The following is a 22,626-nucleotide window of genomic DNA, read 5'->3' on the forward strand; positions in this document are numbered from 1 at the left end:
CCTCCTCACCATGCTAGGCTGAGAGCTCTTTAAGGACAAGTATACACATCTTTCCTTGGTTCTCAGCTACTTTCTAGTGGTTGCATGCATTATACCTGTTGAAATCTCATGACGTGTTTGGGTTTTGGTTCTCTTCCCCTGCAAGGTAAGGACTGCCTTTCTGTCTTAGTCAATGCCATATCCTCAGCTTAATTCCAGGCAACCTAATGAGTAGAAAAGTTACAATGCACAGTTTACAGACAGTAATATATCAAAACTGCTATAGACAGAGGAAGAAAAAAAATTTTTTTTCTTCACCTAAACCATCAGATCCTTAAATTCAACCAACGTGCATCACAATTTTAGATGCTGTGGGGGAAAATAAGGTCAAGATCTGGCAGTCTCTCTAGTACCACACAGTGGAACAGCATACATTACACATGTTCTAGAGAGAGTGGTCCAGATGGCTTCACAGCTAATTCCTTCTGGAAATGCCAGCTAACTGATGAGGTGGAGAAAGGCAAATGGGGTCAATAAGCCTGTAACTCAGTCCTATGATATAGGGTTTTTCAGCATGTGAAACAGAGCTGACATGTTAAGTTTATTTTTAGCTGATAAAAAATACACATATTGAGCTGGTGAGCATGGTGGCTCACACCTGTAATCCTAGCTACTCAGGAGGCTGAGATCTGAGGATCATGGTTCAAAGCCAGCCTGGGCACTAAAGTCTGTGAAACTCATATCTCTGTTTAATCACTAGACAACTGAAGTGGCACTTTGGCTACAGGGGTAGGGTCATAGGCTTGAGCTGAAGAGCTCAGGGACAGTGCCCAGTCCCAGAGTTCAAGCATCATGACCAACAACAACAACAAAAATACACACACACACAACACACACACACATTTAGTTGGGAAACAGGGAATGTTGCAATATATGTTCATGTGTTGCAAAATTTATATTAAATACATTTAATATAAGATTATTCATTTCTTCATGGTGATGAGAATATTCAAAATCATTTATTTCTGCTTTTGGAAATATATGGTACATAAATGTTTGGGTCACCCTATCTGGTACAACAGAGCACTGGAACTGCTCATTCTTGTCTAATTACTTGGTCTCCATTGATCAACTTTTCTTCATCCTTCCCCTAACTGTACCTAGTTTCTGGCAAGTATCACTTTGCTCCAAGCTTCTATAAGATCGTTAAGTTTTGGATTTCATGTGTGAATGAGATCAAATGGGACCTATTTGTCTGTGTCTCACTTATGGCACCTAGTATAATCTGTAGCCCTAGCCATGTTGTCACAAATTACAGGATTTAATTCTTTTAATAAGAGAATAGCATTCTCCTGTGTATTTTGACTTGGTTTTCTTTAGGAGTTGATTGCTTGATGCTTTGAATATTTCCCCTTTCTTGGTGTTATTGGTAGAGCTACAATGGAAGTGGGAGCAGAGATTTCTCTTCAGTGTAGAGTTCATTTCCCTGGGATATGTACTCAATGGTGGGATTGCTAGTCATATAGTAGTTCTAATTCTACATTTTTGAGGAGTCTATATACCGTTTTCTTCTGGAGGAATCTTCATACTTTTGAGCAATAAGAATTAAATCCTCATCAGAATATATGGGTACTACCAGATAGATAATTTGCAGAATCTCTCTGATTCATTGTGTTTTTCCTGAGTACCTGTACTAATTTATACTTCTACCAACAGTATGTAAAGATTTCCTACTTAAGAAATAATTTGAACATGGGAAGTACTCTGTAGGAGTACTTCTAGTTACTTAATTTGATTGCTATAGTTCAGCACAGAAACAACCACTGAATTGTCTGTACATATTCTTAAACTATAGTACATTATGTTTAGGACTTAGTACTTGCCTAAATGTATTCGTCAGATAGTAGTTTAGCTTGAATTTCCTATTGACAATAGGTAGTGACTCAAGAAATTGCCTAGTTTTTGTGGGTGAAATCTAAGAAATTCACTAAATGCTGGCTTGCATAAATAGGTAATTATAGTGCTAGGTCATGTTAATTTCAACCCAAATGATATTTATGTAATACCTTTCTCCAAGGTGATAGAGTTCTTTTAGGCCCTGGAGTGGGAAACAGCAGGGAGGTATTTTAAGACACCGTGGTGTGGTATAGTCAGTAGCTCTAAAAACTCGTGATATGAGACAGCAACCCTCTCCCACTCCAGAATGGGGTGTTGCAAGGTGCCAATACAGATCTTACAGCATGCTGTGGGAAGCATACACGGAACAGCTTTGAAGAATGCACAGTCCTTAGTGTACTAGCATCATAAGCCTTTGCTTCTTCAGTTTCAGAGCACAGGGAATGACAGGATTCTATGACATAAGGATCCTACACCAGAACTCTTCCTAGAGATCCAGCCTGGGGAGCAATTGCTGGTTATGTGCCTGAGATACTCTTGAGGAAAGCTACAGGCCCTGGAGAGGGAAACCCACCAACAGTTCTTGAGCTCCTGTGAAGTGACAAGTACTGGGCCAAGTGCTTTTTCCTGAAACACAAAGCATCTTCAGTCTTAGCATGGCATGAACTGTCTTCCTGCCCCTGAGCTGGTCAAGAGACCACATGGCACATGTTCCCAGTCCAAGTCCTGCCTCACTGTTAAGGTATTGAGGGACAAGTCAACAGTAGCTAATGGCCTAACGGCCCCAGAAAGCAGTGATAACCTTGACCTGTGAGCTCTGGAAGGAGAACATATTATTTTAAGTTCACACTGAGCATATACATTACTTCAACAGTTTCTCTACATTAGAAGCTGTCTGTTTAGAGACTGAAGACTACAAATAATAATGAAGGTGTTCCCAGGCTCACTCAGATTGTTAACAAATGAATTCGTTATTGTAGTAGGATAGAGGGCCCTAGGTCTGTAAGGTACTGCTGCCCTCCTTTTAGTTCCCAGAAACCAGGGGGAGAATTGAGTCATATGGTGATTTTGTTTATGTTTCTGACAATTCACATCCTATGTCTCACACAGTGGCCACACTATTTCACAGTATTCTGCATCCTTCTTAAGATTGGTTATTTACTAGATTTTTTTTTTAACGTTAGATATCTGAGCCTCCTGAGTAGCTAGGATTACAGGTATGAGCCACCAGCACATGGCGTGAATTACAATTTATTTATTTTAGATATGAATCCTTGATCAGATATTATTTGCAAATATAAGTTATAAATATGATTCTGTGGGTTGATATTTTATTATTTGTTCAATTTTTCACGCACAGATTCAATTATTTTGTGAAATCCAATGTCTATTTTGTACTTTCCCCCCATGCTTTTGGTGTTATATCCAAAGAATCATTGCCGTATCCAGTGTCAGGAGGCTTTTCCTGTATTTTTTTGAGAATTTTTATAGCTACTCTCCTAAAAGTTAATTTGCTTGAGTATTCTTGTATTCCTCTAGTTTTATTGTCAGGATGATGATACCTTTATAATATGAGTTTAGAAATGATTTTTCCTCTTCAATATTTTGCACAATTTTGATAATTATTAGTGTTAATTCTTTGAATGTTAGGTATAGTTCATCAGTGAAGCTATCAAATCCAGTTTTCTTTGTGGGAAGAAAAGACTTAATGAGTACATTAAGTCTTCTTACAAGAAGCTGTAAGTCTGTTCAGATTTTCTCTTTTATCTGTTTTTTCTTTTCCATATATTTTTATTGTAATTAATAGAAGGGTTCCATTATATTCATCAGATAGAAGGTACATTACTTCACAAATATTGATACCCTTTCTCATGTCCTGTTTCCCATTTCCCTCCCCCTTCCCCCCTCACAACTTGATTTCCCCTCTTCCCTCTCCTATTTCAAACAACCAAATAAAGCATATTAAAGCATATATAAAATATATCAGATAACAAGGTGAAATATTATAACAATATGAGATAACCAAGGGACAGTAAAAGAGATGAGAGATAACATAGTAAATCAAGGACAACAATCACTCATTATATGGCTTTTGTTTCTATATCCTGGAGGTCCTTACATTTAGCGTCATAGTATATGGCCTTATGCATCTAGATTTTGTTCTATTGTGAATCTCTGATAGGAGATCCCAAGGTTCCTACTGATTATGACAAATGAGGGAGACTATTGGACCTATGTTCCTTTGAGTCTAGGTTACTTTACTTAATATGATTTTTTTCTAAGTCTTTCCATTTCCTTACAAATGGGGTGATGTCATTCTTTCTGACAGCAGCATAGAATTCCATTGTGTATAAATACCACATCTTGTTGATCCACTCATCAACTGAGGGCCATATGGGTTGGTTCCATATCTTTGCTATGGTAAATAGTGCTGCAATGAACATTGTTGTACTAGTGGATCATTCCAAAACTAATCTCCAAAGAAACAACCATCCCATTAAAAGATGGGCCAAAGACTTAAAGAGAGTCTTCTCTGAAGAAGAAATTAGAATGGCCTATAGACACATGAAGAAATGCTCGACATCTCTGTCATAAAAGAAATGCAAATCAAAACATCTCTAAGATTCTACCTTACTCCAGTTAGAATGGCCAGGATCAAGAAAACTAATGACAACAGATGCTGGAAGGGATATGGACAGGAGGGATCACTACTACACTGTTGGTGGGAGTGCAAACTCGTTCAACCACTATGGAAAGCAGTATGGCAGTTCCTCAAAAGACTAAACATAGAGCTCCCCTATGACCCAGCAATTCCACTACTTGGCATTTACCCAATCATCCAGAAACAAGGACTTTCTCTTTTATCTTTTGACAGGTAATAAAGAGGCATTTTTTTGCCACTCCTGGGCCTGAGCTCAGGGCCTGAGCACTGTTCTTGGACTTTCCGAGGCTGGAGCTCTACCACTTGAACCTCAGCACCACTTCCGGCTTTTTTTCTATGTATGTGGTACCGAGGAATTGAATCCGGGTCTTTGTGCATGCTAGGTAAACACTCTATCACTAGGCCAAACTCCCAGCCCATAAAGAGGCATTTTTAAACTATTAGTGGCCATTTTAATGAAAGGCCATTGGTTATAGTTTTCTCCAGCTAAGTGGCAAAGAAGAGGTTTTAAAGGTGACGGTTTTAATGTCCATTTTGATTCCATATGTCATCACCTTTTTTTGTATTTTTTGTTTGAATTAATAGAAGGGTTACATTATATTTTCCAGACAGAAGGTGCATTACTTCACATACATTGATACCCTTTCTCATGTCTTTGTCCCCATTTTTCTCCCCCAACACCCTCCCCTCATCTTGTTACCTCCCCTTCCCTATCCTATTTCAAATAAACATATATACAATATACCACAAAACAAGGTAAGATACTATAACAATATAAGATAACCAAGGGACAACAAAAGAGATGAGAAATAACATAGTACATTAAGAACAACAATCACACATTATTTGGCTTTTGAACTGTAGCCTATGCTTTTCCCTTAGTAGCATCACCGTTGCATTAAATAGCAGAACATTATAAAAGATTCTGTCACAAGAGAATGCAATTCTAGTTTTCTGTCTTGAAAAGGATGCTTATTTACAATGTTTCTAGTATTAATAAACTATAAAGAAAATTTGATTGGGTTTTTTATGTAAAAAGGAAGAAAAAGTTATGTTTTTTGTTTCTGAAATATCCGTTTATCTTTTTTTAGAGATTAAAAAAAAAGAAATCTTACTATTTCACACACCTGTAGAAACAATATCATTAGAAAATCATGTGGCTGTCTTGAGTTGAAGAGATCAGGAACAACACCCAGCCCCAGGGGTAGGGTGGTAGCCTCAAGCTGAAGAGCTCAGGGACAGTGCCCAGGCTGAGTTCAAGCCCCATGACCCACCAAAAAAAAAATAAATAAATAAAAAGAAAATCATGTGACTGATATATATATATATATATGTATGTGTGTTCTTGTGCAAAGTTCTTAGGAGAGATTAAAAACAATAGAGTTAAAATCTTTTCATTGTAATTGTAAGATAAGGACTTGAGGTTTTTATTTGAATAATAGTTTTGTAAAGGAGTGAGTTTCTTTGATTTTGAAACTTTGTAATTAATTTCCTTACAGTGGAAGAGATATGTCGAATCATTTGTAAATAATCTAATTCATTATCTTGTCTGATGATCATCTCTCAGAGGATTCTAAGACAAAAATCAGAGATAGATTTAAAAGGCATTAGCGACCTGAGCTAAGTCAGTTTTCTTACTCTGAATGAAGAAGCAGAAGCAGAGAGGTAAGTGAGCTTCCCGTGGTCACACAGGTGAATAGGCCTGAATACTTCTAACACACCAGGGAGTACTCATTCTGTATCTGCATAATCTTTGATCATCCACTACATTTTAAATTACCTAACAAAGGCATTACACTTCACTGGTGACAACTCCTAAGTTGACCTAAGTTTAGTGAGATGTCATAAAACAAACCAAGAATTCTTAGAAGAAACACAATGATGATTAAAATATTTCTCATCATCTTGCTACATTCCTGTGGGCAAATGACATGATTTTTCTGCCCTTCACTTTTCTTATCCATAAAATGGAGAAATGGAACCTGCCATGTGTGTTCTTACAAGGATTAAGTAGATGACATATGTGAGCCACAAATGGTATATTCTTCTGAAATAATAGCTATAAATTGAAAAGTGTTCCTGATATTCAGTTTTTCAAAGGTATTTCAGGGATCTTTCTAGTTTCTTTAGATTAGGTAGTTAGATTTATGAATATTAGTACCAAGCCTTTGTCCTGCTAAAAATTTCTGCTCTCTTGAGCTCTGAGGTTTGGCTTCTTAGGGTGGACAGGACAAGAGAATTAAGTCCCTAAAAGCAGTTTCAAAAAAAAAAACTTGTTTTATGTCTTTGGTCTTCTCTGATTGGTGCTTAATCTACTAAATTTCTCCTTAATAATCAGGCCATCAAGCTGTGACTCCAGGATACTATGGTCACTGCTCCATCTTAAGTGTCAGATCGATTTAACATCCCAACCCAAGAATAGGGGTGAGATTGTCTTCTTCCCTGTTGTGACAGGCAGATGTCCTGACAATATGCATTCTTACTTAAAATTTTTGCAATTGAAGAGAAAAAGAAACTATTCTTGGGTGCACAATATGCTAGCATAAAGGAGATTGGGCTGTTTTCAAAATCTCAAGTGGTCTTTTCCAAACACTTTAAAAATATAACCATTTAGTAATAGAAAGGAAGGAGCGAGCCAGGAGGCAAGATTCACCCCTACTTCCTGCCTCATCCAGCACGTGAAAGTTCTTTGTCATCCATGCCTTCTTCCTGGATTTGTGTTGTGCCTCTCCATCTCGTGAAGACTGTGGATTTCCAGAGCTATAGAAATACCTGTTAGAGACCTTGGCTCTTGGTTATAAAATGAGAGGGGGGGGAGAGAGGGGGGGACAGAGGGGGGGGGAGAGAGAGAGAAAAAAAGAGAAAGAGCAGTAGAATCTCTGTTCCCTGGGAAAGAAATTTTATTCCTTAGGACTGCATTTGCCTTGTCTCAAAACCTTTCTAGAAAAGAAATTCATGGGTCTTCAGATGTCTGAAGACAATTTTCATGAATGTGTTGCATCCCTTTTTTTTTTGTTTTTGTTTGTTCTGGGTTTTTTTTTTGTTTTTTTGTGTTTTTTTGCCAGTCGTGGGCTTGAGCTCAGGGCCTGAGCACTGTCCTTGGACTTTCTCAAGGCTAGAGCTCTACCACCTGAGCCTCAGCACCACTTCCGGCTTTTTTCTATGTATGTGGTATGAAGGAATCGAACCTGGGTCTTTGTGCATGTGAGGCAAGCACTCTACCACTGGGCCAAACTCCTGGCCCCCCTGTTTTAAAAACATGAAGAACAGAAATGGTAGCACATAAGTATCTTTATAGAGATTATTAGGATGATTGTATTTAACAGTGAGAAATCTCAGTGCTATGTAAATAGGCATGTTTTGTTGTTCTCTGTACTGCTTTGTGTATTTGAGCTACTTCTTTTTTAAGCAAAATACTTAGTCACCATAGACAAAAATTGGAATACAATGTGATTTCCTCTAAGCTGGTAGATTAACCACTAATGGCTTAGCCGGTATCATTCTGAAAGATAAACATTAGTAATGTTTACAAGCTTCTGTGGTTGAGTCTCCTATCCCTGTTTTCTATTTATCATGATATCTCTAAAGGTAGACGTGGAAAATGATGCTGACAGCTTGATCCTGCAAGCATGGGTAGCTGAGTCTAGAACATCTTCAGGTGAAATGCCATGGAAGAGTTGTTCTCATAGTTAATAGGCTGTGAGAAGGAACATAGTAAATGCTCAGGGCATACTCATCAACGAAAGCCAGGAGATCTTAAATGATTCCATTTCTGTGACAAATCTCTGAGAGGAAACAGCTGAAGACAAAGAACATTTATTATGGCTTACAGTTTCAGGAACTTCAGTCCATGGTCACTTGTCTTCATTATTTGGGGGTGGAGACTATGTGGCAGAACAGAGTTGCATGTCTTCTAGTGGCCAAGAAGGAGGGAAAAAGGAGGGAGGGAGGGAAGGACAAACAGATGCGTGTGTGTGCACACGCACGCGCGCACACACACACACACACACACACACACACACACACACACACACACACACACCAAGTTCAAGATAGTAACCCCCAAGGACATTCTTTCAGTGACCTGCTTTCTTCAGCTAGAGTCTTTTCATGCTTATAACATAGCTCTTGGTCTATGTTGCTCCTCTCCTGGGCAGCAACACGGGAATGGGGAGGGACACACAGGGCCAGCCTGTAGTCCCCCGGGAGCCGAGCGAGATGGTAAGTGTTGAAGACCCAGCCCTCCCCCAATCACCGGGGAAGAAAAAACCACGCTGAGTCAGAAGCAGTGTTAACCATGAAAGCGCATCAGATCTCTCTGCTGATCTCTGCTGATCTCTTGTTCTCTGATGCTCTCATCATTTTATTGCGGCAGACAATTAGTTATATAATGTTAGGGTAGGAGAAGGTAGGCACTGGGAAGCTAGCCAATAGGAAGAGGGCCTCTGTGCTACCACTAAGGGTCTGGGTGGGGCTTTCAGGTACTGGGCAGGACAGGTGCAGGAAAGCGCGTGAGACTTGAGCTGCTGGGAGACCCGCGAAACTGCGGGGGGTTCAATCGAGTCACATACACAGAGATGCTGTAAGAGAGGTATGCAAAAGACCGAATGCCTGGTCAAAGCCCTTTAATTGCAGCTGAGCCAGAATCAGGCCTCAGAGATGGAGGTCAGGCCCCAACAGGTCTACATGAGACAAAGCCCTTTTATTAAATGAGCTTTTGGTGGTGAGCTTTCTCTTCTTTATGATAATTTTCAGCTATGTATTTATTCATTGATACCATTTGTTTTGAAAAATTGGAGATTGCTTTCAGGGCCTTGTACTAGCTCATTCAGCAGTGCTGACCACTTGAACCATGCTCCCAGTTACTGATCTCAAGTTTGTATTCCTGTGGAAATAAACTTCTTCATCAATAAAACAGGACCCAGAGAAGCATGAGATACTCTATTTCTATGAGGCTTCTAAAGTTAATTTTTGGTACTTTTATCTCAGAAAAATAATCTTAAGAAGGAAACTTTATAAAAACTAAAACTTCAGAAATCCATGTGAAATGAAAATTATTAGTATATTAGTAGTAGTATTTATAATTATGAAAATTATAAGTATCTGGATAGTTCTTAAAAATTACTTTGAGAGTTTTAAAAATTAATTGGATTAAAAAGATAATACAGTGAGCTGAATAGTATTCACCAAAATTCATGTGCCTTCCCGGGAGTTTAAAATATGATCTTAGTTTGAACTGCCATGACAAAACACCAGACAGTTGACTTAACAAAAGAAATTAGACTTCTCAGAGTTAGTCATGCTGAGGAATCAAAAATGAAGATAATTGTTAGTTTGGTTTCAGACAGTTACCATCTTACCATGTCCTCTCATAGGCTTTTCTTGATAAATGTGTATAAAGAGAGATTTTTCTTCTTCTTATGTTACTTATCAGTTCTATTGTATTAGAATTAGTCCTATTAACCTTATGACTTAATTTAGACTTATTCACTCCCTAAATGTCCTATTTTTAAATATATTTGTATTGGAATTAGAGCTCCAACATATAAACGTAAAAGAGGCATGAGTCAGTCCTTAGCACCCTCCTTAGCTTTTTTTGTACTCACAACTACCAACTCTATTCTTTTATCTTAGGTCAGATCTAATTAAGAAAGTGACCAAGTCCAGGAAGATGGTATCTGGATATGTTCAGCGAAAAGAGCTGTAGTAAGAAGGGTATGTCCAAGAGGCAAGAGTCATACAGGGTAATATCATTATTGAGTTCCTACCCTGAGTGATATAGGGATATGTACATTGGAGGGATCTGAGGAGAGGGATGATTTCCACAGAATGAAACCACCCAGTTTTAAGGAGCCTATGGAGGACAAGAATAGAAGCAGAGAGGGATAGGAGCCCATGGTAATTACTCAGATTTAAATATGATGGTAGCTCAGACCTTAGTGTAGAAGGTGTGGAAGGGAAAAGCAGGTGAGGTACAGACAGTGTGGCCTGTTACCCAGCAAGCCCTGGAGACCACAGTGTTGGTATGAGATTTTATCAGCACCATTTCAGAGAATGATGGGAAGTGATGGTGGTTTTGGACAGGGAAGCTTCTTCCTAAAGATTAGAAACAAAAAAAGATTATATTCAAACAAATGTATAAAACATTTAAATTTTTAAATGAAGGGATTCAGTCGCAGCAAGCACAAACTATAACCCCGAACACCTCTGCTTCTGTCACTCCAGTCTACCACCAGAAACACTATTAACCTCCCAAATCTTGTACTACTTTATTGTGAACTATTTCTCAGTTGGTGCATGGATCATTGAGATAATGAACCCTGAAGAATGTAGTTTCCTGCCCATTCAGGATAGCCATGAAGCAGTCCAGCATACAAAATCACCAAAAAGAGCCTGGAAAAGGCAAGGAAGAAGAGCCCTCCTCCTGTCGTGTGTCCTTCCTGTCATGGTTACTCTTTTGCTGGTTTTCATTAAACACCAACAACCACTTTTGGAAGACATTGTTTTCAGGGATCCAGAGCTAGCAAGATTTGCAGTCTGGATTTTACCCATGTATATAGGAGCTCAGAATTAGTGTTTAAGAGTGTGCTGCTTTAAGTGAAAGGCAAGACTCAATGATAGTTTGTTTTCCTATCTGTTTGTTTGGATTTAGACATAAAAATTTAAACAAAGACTTAGCAGAGGTACCAGATAGATGTTCAACATTTCTAAGTAGGGGCTACACTGGACAGATATGCAGGCCTGGGGGAGATGGAGCAGTGACTCACATGGAAATGGCTTTTAGGTCAGAGGAAAATAGCTCTGGCAGGGCTAGCAGAGAAGCAGTATTACTCACTGCACAGCTTGGACTTCCCTGTGGCTATTGGCTGTGTCCAGAATAATAAGAAAGCTCGTCAGGGATGGTATACGCCATGCTTGCAGGGTTGGGAGTTGATAAACACAGAGGCTTGGCTGTTCTCATTTGTCGGTCTTATAAGATAGCATAGATTTCTAGATCAAAAAGCAAACTTCCCTGTTCTGCTGAGGACAAACACAGTGAGAGCCCTTTTGGGGACTAGGTCAGCCTTTTTTATGGTCATCTATTTTCACTGCTTGCTATTTCAGCTCACCCAGTAAATTCATTTCCAGCAATCTCCTGCTGCAGACACATCGGTCCTTTTTCCCTTGATGGCATTTTCTGAATCTATTTTGCCTGTTGGTCCATAGTTAACTTTTCTCTTCCTGGCCAATTGTGTTTATATTGGTGAACATATACGTTAGTCAGACTTTTTGATTGAAAAGCCCTTGATGTTTGGGCAGTGGTTAGATTGCCCAGACTCCATGTTGAATTTGGTATAATTTTAGTAGAGGAAATAGCACACGATTTAAAAAAAAAGTTTTAAAAGTATTTTTTACAAAGAATAACAGATCTTGAAACATTCTCCACTTTCTTGGTCCCCAAAGCAACATTTTCAAAACTCATTTAGCTCTCTCTGGCTTTTGCTTTCAGTCTTGAAACATCTTTATCTGATCTTGCTTTATTTTCTAGTTTCAAATATTTTTCTGTTGGATTTTGAATTTTATTTTGCCAGTCCTGGACCTTGAACTCAGGGCCTGGGCACTGTCCCTTGGGCTTTCTCAAGGCTAGAGCTCTACCACTTAAGCCACAACACCACTTTTGGCTTTTTGCTATGTATGTGGTACCCCGGAATTGAACCCAGATCTTTGTGCATGCTAGGCAAGCAATCTACCACTAGGCTAAACTCCTGGCCCCGGATTTTGAGTTTTGAAAGATGGAAACTATCTGATTCCCTTTTCTTCCGCTTACTGTCCTTTTTTCAGGGTATTTAGGGCATAATTTCTGTTGGAATAGTCTTTAAATTTTGTATCCTTATAAGCTTTCTATAAAGTGGAGACATGTAGAATAATATAAAAATACATTTCCATCCTTGTATTCCTTTCTGTTTTTCCTGTAGTTACTTTGTCTTAATTTTCAATTCCAGAATTATTTTATGTATTTTTCAGTAATTGTTTCCCAGTCATTTAGCCACAGGTAGGATGTTTGCCTTCCACGGTCAGGCACATATCACATATCCATCCTTTTGAGACCTCTTGATTACCTTGTGTGTTTGCTCTTTATCCTCAGTGAAATTTGTATATCGTCTTGGTTTTCTCTAAGAAATTGGAGTCAACTCCATTTTTAAAAACAAATTTCATGTTCTCATGCTTTTTCTCATGTTCAGTGACCTTCTGATTAATGTTGCTTTGTCTACACCCCGTCTTTTCTTCTCTGAAAGGTTTGAGGTCTCTATGTCCTCTTAGTCCTGAAATGACATTTTGGTGGCCTATACTGTAGAATGTATATTCACTGTTCAGGGAAACTGTTCATTGTGGAAATATATCAACAGTTCTGGGAAATTTTCTTGCACTTATAATTATTTCTTCTAATTGTGTAATTCTTTCTTTCTGAAACTTCTCTTATTCAACTAGTAGCTATCCTGAACTATCATGATTTTATGTTTCCTTATGTATTTTCATCTCTATATTTTTTTAAAGTTTTTTGTTTGTTTTGAAGATATTTGTGTTTATTTTGTTTTACTACATTTTTTAGATTGAACTCTCATGTTTTCTGACTTTTTAAATTTTATAGTTCTTTCAAATTTATGTTTTAATTTCTAGAAGTTCTTTGCTGCTTATCTCATAAATATTTCAAACATCTGAGAATATTAATAATACTAAATAATGCTAATTATTTTTCCCCCTCCCTGAATTTTTTTGTTTTCCCAAATTACTTTTTTTTAAATCCCTGTTAGGTTTTTTTTAGTCTTTCCTCCTCAAATCTGTTGATAGTGGCTGAACTTTTTATTAGTTGTACAACAATGAAGCTCTGTGAGTCTTATTGCCTGCACTGGCTGCCTTTAGGGTAATCAGCCTGGGATTGTTGCATTGCAGTGTCTCTATCACTCAGCTCTAGAAATACTCATATTTCCGAGAGAAGAATCTTCCCAAGTCAGTTGCCTATTGGCTATAAATCTTGTTGCCACTTTTTCTGGGGAACATGAAATAGAATATTAGCTTTTCATTACTATAATGAAATATTAGACATAGGTTACTGTGTAGAGCATAGCCTGTGACCTGATTGTTAATCAGGTGTGTTCTATTTGACTTACGATGAGGTGAGTGGGTGGCAGTACATTATGGTAGGAGTAGCACATGGAAGCAAATACAGGAGCAAGAAGACAAGATAGAGTAGGAATAGAAAAGCTATGGAGAGAAAGGACTCAGCAGGAAAGGAATCTCACTCCCTTAGAAGAGTAGGATTTCAGTCTCTAGGATCACATGCAACTTTATGGTAAAGCATAGAGACTAAGATCACATTATTATTTTGGGGGGGGACAATAAGAACTTTTATTTTTGTTGACAGAAATTCAAAATATTACAGCTGCTTTGGAAAATAGCTCCATGGTTTCTTTTTTCGTATATTTTTATTGTAATTAATAGAAGGGTTACATTATATTCACCAGATAGAAGGTACATTACTTCACAAATATTGATACCCTTTCTCATGTCTTGGTCCCCATTTCCCTCTTCCTCCCCCCACTCATCTTGACTTCCCCCTTCCCTCTCCTATTTCAAATAACCAATTAAGCATATATAAAATATATCAGATAACAAGGTGAAATATTATAACAATGTGAGATAACCAAGGAATAGCAAAAGAGATGAGAGATTACATAGTACATTAAGGACAACAATCACTCATTATATGGCTTTTGTTTCTATATCCTGGAGGGCCTTACATTTAACATCATACTATATGGCCTTATGTATCTAGGTTTTGTTCTGTTGTGAATCTCTGCTAAGAGAGCCCAAGGTTTCTACTGATTATGACAAATGAGGAAAACCATTGAGCCTAGTTCCTTTGAGTCTGGCTTACTTCACTTAATGATTTTTTCTAAGTCTTTCCATTTTCTAACAAATGGGGTGATGTCATTCTTTCTGACAGCCGCATAGAATTCCATTGGGTACAAATACCACATCTTGTTGATCCATTCATAAACTGAGGGACACCTAGGTTGGTTCCATATCTTTGCTATGGTGAATAGTGCTGCAATGAACATTGTTGTACTAGTGGATCTAGTATTTCCTGTTTCTGGATGATTGGGTAAATGCCAAGTAGTGGAATTGCTGGGTCATAGGGGAATTCTATGTTTAGTCTTTTGAGGAACTGCCATACTGCTTTCCATAGTGGTTGAATGAGTTTACACTCCCACCAACAGTGTAGTAATGATCCCTCCTGTCCACATCCCCTCCAGCATCTGTTGTTATTAGGTTTCTTGATCCTGGCCATTCTAATTGGAGTGAGGTGGAATCTTAGAGTTGTTTTGATTTGCATTTCTTTTATGACAAGAGATGTTGAGCATTTGTTCATGTGTCTATAGGCCATTTTTGTTTCTTCTTCAGAGAAGACTCTCTTTAAGTCTTTGACTTAATGGGATGGTTGTTTCTTTGGAGATTAGTTTTGGAGTGATTGAATTTTTTGAGCTGTTGATATATTTTAGATATGAGGCCTTTGTCCGTTGTATGGTTAGTGAAGATCTTCTCCTACTCTGTAGGCTTTCTAGTTAATTTGCTAGCTATGTCCTTTGCCATACAAAAGCTCTGCAGTTTAATGCAGTCCCACTTATCCAGCCTTTCTCTGATTTGTTGTGTTTCTTGGTCCTTATTAAGAAAGTTTCGACCTGTGCCAAGGAGGTCTAGAGTATCTCCTATTCCTTCTTGTAAAGTTTTCAGTGTGTCGGCTTTTACTTCGAGGGCTTTGATCCATTTGGAGTTAATCCTAGTGGAGGGTGACAAAGAAGGATTCAACTTTAGTTTTCTGCAGGTGCTTAACCAGTTCTTGCAGCAACATTTGTTGAAGAGGCTATCTTTCTTCCATTCCATTTTTTTTGGCTCCCTAAGATCACATTATTGAAATAAAAATGTCTTCTGTTCATATTTCCTAGGCTTACCTCCAGTTTCCCAAAGTACTCTTATAGAAACTCGTTTTGTACTAATTAACTCTTATAGATGATAATTTAGTAGTCTAATGATTCTGAAAAAGTTTTCCCAGCCCCAGGATTCTTACAAAAATTATATAAGCTCATGAATGACTTTAAAAACCAATCTCTATATATGTGGATCATAACATTTTTAGATCACTTGAATTCAGAAAGGATAAATTATTTTCTGTTAATTTATAAGCTACAGCTTTCTTCCTTCTTCTGAAGATATAGAATGTATTTAGGATGTTCTGAAGTAATTAGTAAATGAATAATGCTCTTCATTTTCAACAACATTTGAAATGAGGAATTTGAAAATCAGCCCTAATACATTAAACGATTTTAAAATGTTTACCAAAGAACACTTCTTAACAGAACCAAGATCTAAGTACAAATCAATACCTATATTTAATCAAAGGAAATCTTTAGAATGCAAAATGACAAAAACAGGATTTGAGGAGATGAGCCACTACAAGGGGTTCATTTATCTTTGGCTTTTATCTTCTTTCCTTCCAGTCTTTCGGTGCCTGCACGTCTTATGATCTGATCATATATATATATATATATATGTATATGTATCAGACATGTACATATGTGTATGTATATTTGTCTTTCACTTGTGTGGTTATTACCTTCTCATATTCACAGTGTACATTAGTCATTACAGCATTTTTATGTGTCCATCTAACTCCCCACTTGCTTGAGTACCATGAGGAAAGGCACAGGGTCTTCCCAGAACCTCAGAATGGCCAGCTGCAGAAAAGATCCTGCACTCCTATTTCAATAATAGTATTCTTTCCCTCCAAATGGGTAATTATGAGGCAGCTTTAATTTTTAAATTTTAATGTGTGATATGTTTTTGTGTGGAAGAACTGGAGAAAATAAAAAATAAGTTTTGTATTTTTATGGTTACCACCAACTTACGTGTAAGTAGGCCATCTAAATTCTGTCTATTGTGTAGTTCTAAATTCAGTGACACTTCCCAGGAAGTATGCCAGTGAGCCCTCTCACACACTGGACATTGCCGTTTCCCAGATTTTCTGCAGTCTGCCATGATAGTATTTAAATAGCAGAAATACTTTTTCTATACTTCACTGTTACTGCTTTTTATCTTTTTTTCAATGCTATAAATGGAGTTTAGGGCTTTCATATACTTAGTGGGGAGTCTGCCACAGACCCATAGCAGCAGATCTAGAATTGCTGTTAAAATAGGTGTTGTCATCAACTTATTATAAACTTGTGGAAACAGGGGCTTAATTTTCTTCCTTATTGTGGTATCCCCATTGCAGGGTTGAAGTATCATCTGTTGATGGCTTTTGTCATCTCCATAGTATACCCCACGAAGGGGTAGTATTGACTAAAAAGCATTGAACTTCCAACTTGACTTACGGAGTTGTATCCCCTTTGTGCAACTACTTAGTAACAATAATAACATATAATTTGCTAATAAAATTTCTGCTTCTGCTAAAACTAGAAATGCTATCTAGGCCTCTATTATAAAAAATAAAAGGAAAAAAATGATGCTGTCTCTGGAGCACAAAACTGATTTCCATATGCAGTTTGTGTGCAGGAGAAACAATGCTTTCTAGGAACATACTACTTTTGCTGTGGATGTGTTTATGGTCATAATCGTAGTTGAAAAATTGTTTTGACAATAGTTTCATTTTACACATGGACTAGGTGAAGTAAGGACACAAGGTTCACACTGCAAGAGTTTACCATTGTTTCTTTATAATTGACATATAAAATTGATATATAGTTGATATATTAAATATATAATTGATATATAAAATTTAGAGATTATTAAATTGTCCAGAAGTGTCCAAAATCTCTCAGTGGAACAACTGAGTGGTTGAGAGAGAGTGACAGCTATCACAGTGGATGGAGGGAAGGGATATAGGGCACATAGGGATGTATGGCAGCCAAGCCTCCAGTGGTACTTCACCAAAAACAGCTTCGATTCAGCTCCATAATTCATTCCATGCTTTTAGGAAGAGCTGAGATTGAAGATAGGCAGTAGGTGGGTAGATAGGTATTGATCAGTGGGCACATACTATGAGGACACTAGCATTCAGAAATTGAAAGTGTAGATGTTTCCCCTACGTCAAGTTGCCTACTTGAAAATCCTGTTTTCCCTTTCCTGCAGCTTCCAGGGCTAAGCTCAGTATGATCAATACTATGTCAAAAATCCGTGGCCAGGAGAAGGGGCCAGGCTATCCTCAGGCTGAGGCGCTGTTGGCAGAGGCCATGCTCAAGTTTGGAAGAGAGCTGGGAGATGACTGCAACTTTGGTAACTGTGCTTTCTCACACTCTTAATTTTTTGGTCCTCCTTGGTGGTTGCAATTCGGGTAAGGAGGAAGTTAAAGTTATTTTATGTGTCAATTCTCAGTTTTAGATCTTACATATATGGACCTAAAATTTGTTTTGAGTGTTGCTTCATTATTTATTTGTTTTACTTTTTTATTGTAAAGATGGTGTTACAGGAAGTTGGTTACATAGGTCAGGTATTGAGTATGTTTCTTTTTGTCTAGTGTCACCCTCTCCCTCACTTTCTCCCAGGTTTTTGTTTGTTTGTTTGTTTGTTTACCAACCCACTTTCTCCCCATTGTACACAGTTAATTTCCAACTTAGTATCTAGTGAGTATCACTGCTGACTTAGTTCATCCTTTGACCTGGTGTTTCTATGTTTTTTTCCCTTTCCTTTCCCAAATCTGATAGTTACATACAAGACAAAAGGAAAAAAAAAGAAAAAACAGGAAAAGGGGGAAAAAACTGCAGAAAGTAAATTAAAACAAAACCTTTTTCCCATATCTTGGAGTTCATTTTGATAAGCATCATTTTATTTTATTTATTTTTTTTGCCAGTCCTGGGCTTGAGCTCAGGGCCTGAGCACTGTCCTTGGACTTTCTCAAGGCTAGAACTCTACCACTTGAGTCTCAGCACCACTTCCGGCTTTTTCTATATATGTGGTATCAAGGAATTGAACCCGGGTCTTCGTGCATGCTAGACAAGCACTTTAACCACTAGGCCAAACTCCAGGCCCGATAAGCATCATTTTATATGATAATGTGCACATAGTTCTTGAACCCTTGTGATCTTTTCCTAAGAATATCCTCTTTTGGTCTCACTGTGTGAATGTTTAGAATCCTTGGACAGGGTTAATTAAACAGGACTGTATGCTTCATTATTCTAAAGTGATTTGTCTGAGTAGTTTGCTTTCTGCTGTTTCCTTGATAAGACCCAGTGTTTACTACAGTTCTGGCCAACATAGGCAAATACCTTGGGTTTAGCAGGAACTGTGTTCCACACCCTGCCACAAAGGCTTTCTCTTAGATCTTTGCTCATTAGTATATGGTCCCTCGTGTCAGAGCCTCAGGTGAGATATGATTTGTTTTTTCACGAATCTCCTGCTCTCAGTTAAGATGCTGAAAACCTATCCTCATACCTAGTGATGTGGGGAACTCTTAAGTAACCTTCATTCCTAGTTGACCTATTTTCCTTTCCTGGTATTTGCTTCTACTAAAAGAATTGGTTTGAAAATGACCGTGTTGGGCATGTTACTTACAAGAGTGGACAGGGAGCTTCCCAAATGTTACATCCCTGTAAATAAGGGATATTTCCCTGGTTCCTAGCATGGTACATTGGTACCATGATATATTGGTAAGACATTCTTCTATGGAGGATGTAGTGTATTCTTTCTAGTCTTTGGTTTCTTAGGACAGCCAATAATCTCTATGTTTTCATTTGTGAAGGCCCTGGTGTTGCCCATGCATCTCTACCTGGTCTTCAAAGTTCCATTTTGTCTTCCTAGGTCCAGCACTTGGAGAGGTAGGGGAAGCCATGAGGGAGCTCTCAGAGGTGAAAGACTCTTTGGACATGGAAGTAAAGCAGAATTTCATCGACCCACTTCAGAATCTTCATGACAAAGATCTGAGGGAGATTCAGGTATGTGCTTTTAGTCTCCTTGTAAATGATTAGTTGAAATCATGTAATTGCTGATGTCCATTTATTAGACTAGTTTTCGTGTTGACAGCACTGGTGAATTTTAAAATCACTCTGCATGACAAATTGAGAGGAAACAGAGATGCAGTATTCTCTGGTCAACTGTTACAACTGTGTTGCTCAGGAGTACAGTATCTGACTTCTTTGTGTTCAATTTTTGTTTTAAATAAGATTTTTGTTTTGTTGTTCTTTTGGTTTCTTTGAAGTTACTGGGGCCTTGTGCTTGCTAAGCAAGTTGCTGAGCAGACATTCTACTACTTAAGTCATATTCCCAGCCCACTTTTGCTTTAATTTTTGAGATAGTCTCTTTTCTTTCTCCTGGGCCTGTCTTGATTAGGATCTTCTTATTTATGTTTTCAGCCTATCTGCGATGAAAAATGTACCACGATGTCCACCTTTTTCTGTTGAGATGGGGTACCGTGTGTATTTTGCCTAAGCTGGCCTTGAACCATGCTCTTTCCAATCTTAGCCTCCTAAGTAGCTAGGGTGACAGGCATGAGCCACTACCCTTATGACACATTAACTAGCTTTTGCAAATACATTTTTCCCTAGAAGGATAATGTCCTTTTCCTTAGAGCAAAAGTTTTGTGTTGCTTTGTTTTTAGAGTGATGTGCTCGACGATTGCCCTTAAAATGTTACTAATGCTACTTATATTAAATAAATTCTCTCTTGTTTTTATTAAGAATATTGTGTTTTGTATTTTCTTAGCCATTCTTTCTAAAATATGTAGAAGAGTTATAAAATTTCTATTAAGTGAACTTTAGTGATTTGTGTATCTGATTGGGTATGCAATGTTTGCACATTCATTCACTCACATTCTACAAATATTTTTGAAATTGATGTTAACTTTTTGATTGTCTGTTAAATGGATTTCTGTAACTTGAACTCAGTTTTATTCAAGATTACACCTACTTCATTCAAGATCACTCAGTAAATGGCAGAGTCACTAAACCCAAAGTATAGCTCTGACCCATCTTTCTACCGCTTATCTGGCTATAGGCTCAAATGTTTCAAATGATACTTTCCTTCCAAAAGAGCATATATTTAATTTAGATCAGGAATGGTCTAAGGTATTATTTATTCTCCTTTGCTTCTGAGTTCTTTACCACTCCCAACTCAATTTCATCTCCTTCCCTTTGCTTCTATACATACCCAGAAATAGGACAACATATGCCTTTTCACCCAACAATGAACAGTGAAAAACTGTGAGGTTGTGAGAAACAACAGTAGCAACAAACTCCAACATTTTTGTTTGGGAAAAGACCTCACTACCCAGCGCTAGGGCTATTGAATGCAGGCCAGACCCTTTACTTGAAATAATATAAGAATGGATTAAAGGTTAGCAAGGAGCATTAGATGAAATCCTTTCCAAGGTCCCTTTGTGTTGATTTTGTGATTGTGTTGCATTATCTGTTAAGAGGCAAGCTTCCTGAAAGCCACCGCAGTTGGGGCAACTGTTTCAAAATATAGATTTAGGTTCTAATGGTAAGGAATCCATATAATACACAGCACAGGTGATTGGAACACACTGGATGATTTAGGAATCAAGAATGTCATTCCTCCTTCCTGTACCCCAGGGAAAGTTGTTTTCCCGTGTGTTCTCTGGCGTACCATGCTTTAGGAGGATGAAGACTTGAGAACTCTGTGCATATGCCCTTTCAGTGTATGAGGCGCATGTGCATGTCGCATTAGGAGGAAAAGGAGTCCAGCTTGGCTTTGGCCTGGAAAGCCAGACATATAGGGAAATGGTATTTCCTGCTATTTCCTTCCCATTCTTCATTATTTTTTAAAGGTTTCTCCTCTCATAGCCTCTGAAAGCATTTGTGTCATTGGTACATGTTTCTTCATTTCTCTGATGACATACTAGTTTGAAATGCAGCCTATTTTATTTTGGTGGCAAATTAGCATGTTAGTAAAGTGAGCTGTGAAGAACTCCTTCAAAACACATTCCTGTCATTTTCAGCACCATCTAAAGAAGTTGGAAGGGAGGCGTCTGGACTTTGATTATAAGAAGAAACGGCAGGGCAAGATCCCAGATGAAGAGCTCCGTCAAGCTCTGGAGAAATTTGATGAGTCTAAAGAAATTGCAGAGTCAAGCATGTTCAACCTCTTGGAGATGGATGTAAATAACTTTCCTGTGGTTTTTAATTTAATGTTATCATTAAGATAAATGATTGCTGTGTTTAAGGGTATATCATTATATATTATTATATAATATCAGTATATATTATTATGTTATTGATTTTATTATATAACAACACATAGATATTGTTTCTTTTAAATAATTTTGAGTGATATGTAAGCTGAGGGGTGGTAAAATTTTTCTGCAGTTTTATAGTTTGATTTGACTAGATTTTACTAATGAATCCTAAAGCTACATGACAGTTAGTGGCTTCTGCTTATAATCCTAGCTACTCAGAAGGCTGATATCTATGGATTGAAGTTCAAAACTAACACAGGCAGGAAAGTCTATGACACTTTTACATCCAATTAATCAGCAAAAGTACCCATTGGAGGCATGGCCCAATGATAGAATGCCAGATAACAGACTTGAGCACCAAAAAAAAAAAAAAAAAACAAGTAACAGCGCAAGAAGTTATGTCATCATTACAAGCACTGCATGTGTACATGAAGAGAAAGCCGGAGAAAGATTGAGAGAGGAGAGAATGTTATGAAGGTCTGTCTGTAATCCTAATACAAAGAAATTCCTATAAAGAATATCAATCTAGAAGCTCTAGTAGCACAGTCAGTTAGAATGTACTTACAAGAAAAGTAAAGCTGGGAGCTGTTGGCTCATGTCTGTAATCCTAGATGCTCAGGAGGCTAAGACCTTAGGATCACAGTTCAAAGCCAACCTGCGAAGCAAAGTTTGTATGAATATTATCTCCAATAAGCTCTTATCTCCAAAAAGCCCAAAGAAGAGCTATGGCTCAAGTGGTAGAGTATCAGCATTGTGTGAAAAAAGCAAAGGGACGGCACCAAGGCTCTAAGGTTCAAGCCCCGGTATTAGCACACACACATGTACAAATAAATGCCAGTTAAACATTCAGAATTGATATACATAG

General features: G+C 37.9%; 1 protein-coding gene across 1 annotated transcript in view; it reads left to right on the plus strand.

Annotated features, from left to right (window-relative positions):
• Sh3gl2 (SH3 domain containing GRB2 like 2, endophilin A1) overlaps positions 1-22,626 on the plus strand; it is a 174,528-nt gene that overhangs the window by 144,661 nt on the left and 7,241 nt on the right. Inside the window, exons 4-6 of the mRNA XM_090330033.1 lie at positions 17,705-17,848; positions 19,370-19,503; positions 21,525-21,683. Coding sequence (XP_090186159.1) covers positions 17,705-17,848; positions 19,370-19,503; positions 21,525-21,683 — 437 coding nt within the window. The remainder of the gene's footprint in view (positions 1-17,704; positions 17,849-19,369; positions 19,504-21,524; positions 21,684-22,626) is intronic.

The sequence above is a fragment of the Megascapheus bottae genome, chromosome 3 (genome assembly GCF_031878675.1).
Source record: "Megascapheus bottae isolate mThoBot1 chromosome 3, mThoBot2.hap1, whole genome shotgun sequence".
NCBI classification, from domain to species: Eukaryota; Metazoa; Chordata; class Mammalia; order Rodentia; family Geomyidae; genus Megascapheus; species Megascapheus bottae.